The 3,801-nt window shown below is 35.6% G+C and overlaps 1 protein-coding gene across 1 annotated transcript; it reads left to right on the forward strand.

The window, feature by feature from the left end:
- Positions 1-1,216: 1,216 nt before the first annotated feature.
- LOC121857452 (ATP-binding cassette sub-family D member 3-like) lies at positions 1,217-3,578 on the forward strand (the record flags this gene model as incomplete). Its single annotated transcript, XM_042353507.1, is given in 3 exon segments — positions 1,217-1,390; positions 2,972-3,133; positions 3,320-3,578. Coding segments are annotated over 3 exon segments (522 nt in total), but the record flags the coding sequence as incomplete, so codon positions are not given.
- Between the last annotated feature and the right edge of the window lie 223 nt (positions 3,579-3,801).

The raw sequence follows: 3,801 nt of genomic DNA on the forward strand, positions 1-3,801 counted from the left end.
GTCAACCCTCACTTTACGCGGTTAATGTAACCCACAGGGTACGCAGGAAAGTGAGAAACGCGTAAAGTGAATAACATAACATATAGGATTAAATGAAATAGAGACCAGCTGACCCCCAAACTCCACTTTTTCCAACACAATACCTATGTTCTAGTAAAAATAACATCTTAATTTTATGATGGTACATGCACACAATTAATACTTAAGAGAAATAGAAATACAGTCGCCAAATTTAAGTTCCATTCAAATAATGGACACGACTCCCTCCCCTCTTCTCACTACACTGGCTCTTCCCTCTGAGAAAGAATTTGGGAAAACCAGGTATAGTAATAAATAATACCTCAAACTAAAGTTAGGATAATATAATTGACATTGCTGGATTCCTTGTAAGACCAGGAATATTTTGAATATAAATGTCATATATTTTTCACAAAAGATAACATATTTACTCAGATTAAACATTTTATCTAAAATTTTGTATCTAATGCAAAATATATGATGTTTATATTCAAAATGATCACCAAATTGTAAAAATTCCAGCAATGTAAATTATATTCTGGCGGGTAATTTGTATGAATTTTTATGAGCTAAAATAAAAATCTTCAGTTAATAAAAAAAATATTCTTCACACGGTAACAGATGGTGGGTCGCCGGTCCTCCCTCCTCCCCCACCCCCACCAATGTCCCTACTAGATAAATGTGTGGGAATACCAGACTGTTTACCTTTTTAGTAATAAATAATAAATCAGACTAAAGTTAGGATAATATAATTGACATTGCTGGATTCCTTGTAAGACCAGGAATATTTTGAATATAAATATCATATATTTTGCACAAAGATAACATATTTACTCAAGAGTAAACATTATATCTAAAATTTGTATGTCTAATGCAAAATCTATGATGTTTATATTCAAAATGATCATCAAATTGTAAAAATTCCAGCAATATAAATTATATTCTGGCCGGATAATTTGTATGAATTTTATGAGCTAAATAAAAAAAATTATACTTCACCGTGTAAATGGGTACACCCACCGCAGAATGTGAGCATCCTGGGTTCTGGCAGGGCACCGCCTAAACGTGAAGCGGAATGTGGGACCGCGTAAAGTGAGGGTTGACTGTACATGAATTTGCAACATTTAAAATAATTTAGTTATGTAGCCTTTACATTATATTTCTTCTGTTCAAATTGTTTTGTTTTAAACTTCCACAGGTGATTTATCCTGACTCGCACTCTGATATGAAGGCACACGGGTACTCGGATGAAAGCTTACGAGAACTTTTGGGTCGTGTGCAGCTCACACACATACTGGACCGAGAAGGTGGATGGAATGCAATTGCTGATTGGATGGATGTGCTGTCTGGAGGGGAAAAACAGAGAATTGCAGTAAGTGGTTATTCATACAGGAGAGGGCACATCAACAGCAGCTACACCTTCTTCAGGGGATGTAAATGAGTTTAAAGGAAGGACAAAATGAAAGAATTTTTGTCTTTAAAGTGGAAATTAACATATACGCTGCTACTACTACTTTTCTGTCTTACGAGTATGACAATCCTCCAGTTATGACAATGATATGAGTTATTAATGGTGTCCCTTTCGTTGGTGAGCTCTGATGTGACTCAAGAGGTCGATATGGGACCGGCAGGGCTGTCCACATTTTTAAAGTATTTAACAGTTTATTTCTAACTGAAAATTACATTAAAGATTACATTTAAAACTTAAAAAAAATTGAGTAATTAATGAGTGAAAATGGTTTAAGTTCTTTTAAGCGACCTAAATTAACACTACTCTCCAATCATTCATCTATTTTCAGGCCTTCAAACATCTGACTAGTACAATAAACCATTTCATAAACAAAAGTCCCAATTTCATTTGAAATGTGTAAAACTTTGTGTTACCAACCAAGTACTGTAGTCAGGCACTAAGGCCTTGCACTCAGAATGGGTATGAGTGTGATTGAGTGACTAGTTAGTTACACAGTTGGTCACTAGATGGCATAACAAGCACATGTGGTTGGCATGGGCTGGGTACAGTGGAAAATATGTCTTTTGGGGAAGTAGTCCCTGAGACATAACTTAATTCCTGAAATATACATCTCAAGGTTAGAATTAATCTCAGGGTGTATGCTGTGCAGGTAGTCCCCGTTAAACATGAGAAATATCGTGTACCTAGATCCTGAAGAAGACATTTAATGTGATCATAAACAAAATCATAATTTTTTAATTAAATTCTAAAGCACCAAAGTTGTTTATATTTAACTTGTCACAGTTCATGTCCAAATGGAAAATTAACGTACAGTCAACCCCACGCTGTCCCACTTTACGCTGCTTCCACGCTTATGGGTACCCCGCCAAACACGGAATGCTCACTTTCCGTGTGTGTACCTTTTACGTGAGAGCGAGCAGGCACAAGGTCGCCCAGTCATCAAACATACCGATTTCTTCACCCGCCACCCACCACAGCCGCCCAAGTCAGTGATAATGATAGTGAGGATATGGACTTATATGGACTTTGAGGGTTTGACAAAGAGGCCCTGCAAGCCTCTGTGGTGATAGTGATACAATTGATACAAGGATACAGGTGAGCCAATAATCTGCTCGTTCGAACCAACCCCCATCCCCGGTGTGCCGCCATTTTTCTACTAATGTAAGTGTTAAAAACCTAATGTTATTGATATTTCTCTTAATTATTAATGTGTGCATACCATCATAAAATTAAGAAATTATTTTTACTACAACGAGGTATTGTGTCTGAAAAAGTGGAGTTTGGGGGTCGGCCCGGTCTCTATTTCAATTAATCCCATGTTATGTTGTTCACTTTACGCTTTCACATGGGGCCGTGGGTTCAATTGACCGCGTAAAGTGAGGGTTCACTGTACAGTATTTAGTAGATAGTTCAGCAATTTTATTTTCATTTATAAACATCTATTGTACAGTATTGCTATAATTTAATATTTTATCTTTTTAGATGGCACGTCTGTTCTACCACAAACCTCAATTTGCCATACTGGATGAGTGCACCAGTGCTGTCAGTGTTGATGTTGAAGATGGCATGTACCAGTATTGTAGACAAGTTGGCATCAGCCTCTTCACTGTGTCACATCGCAAAAGTCTCTGGAAACACCATGAGGTTAGAACTGATAAATATTTATGTTCTTTGATTTCTTGTAAAAATTAAAACTGTAATTCCTCCTAATACAGACTGACTGCAACAAGTAATATTATTGCTGTTGATTAGTGCAAAGATTAATAAGTATGAAGTGCTTGCATGAAACTAGCATCTGGGATATTTATACATAAACATTTCTGTTTACAGTATTATCTTCACATGGATGGTCGAGGATCGTTTGAGTTCAAGACAATTCAACCTGACACAAGAATTTGGTTCTTAGAGTCTATCCATTGTAATCAGAATTTTATTGTTGAAGTACAGTACTGTGTAACAAAATATTTCTGTCTTCAGGTGGTAAAGAATTTTATTATTGACTTAAACCCCACTTAGTGTTAGTTAAACATTGTAATTGTATCTAAAGCTTGTTTTATCGTTAGAAAAAGAAGAATTGTAATTGGTGAAATTTAATTTAATTATCCTTATTTTGGTCTTAACTCTCCATGAACATTTCAGTCTTATTTAATCAATATACTGTACGTGCTTGAAATACATGACAGTAATCCCTCCATATAGGAGAGTAAATTTTTTGAGTTCCAAATAACCACAAATTGGTAAAAGTATACCAGTTGCTAATTTGCAACACATCAACTTCTAATAATAATGAGTTTGTTAACCCATATAAATTT

The sequence above is a fragment of the Homarus americanus genome, unplaced genomic scaffold (assembly GCF_018991925.1).
Source record: "Homarus americanus isolate GMGI-L3 unplaced genomic scaffold, GMGI_Hamer_2.0 scaffold12883, whole genome shotgun sequence".
NCBI classification, from domain to species: Eukaryota; Metazoa; Arthropoda; class Malacostraca; order Decapoda; family Nephropidae; genus Homarus; species Homarus americanus.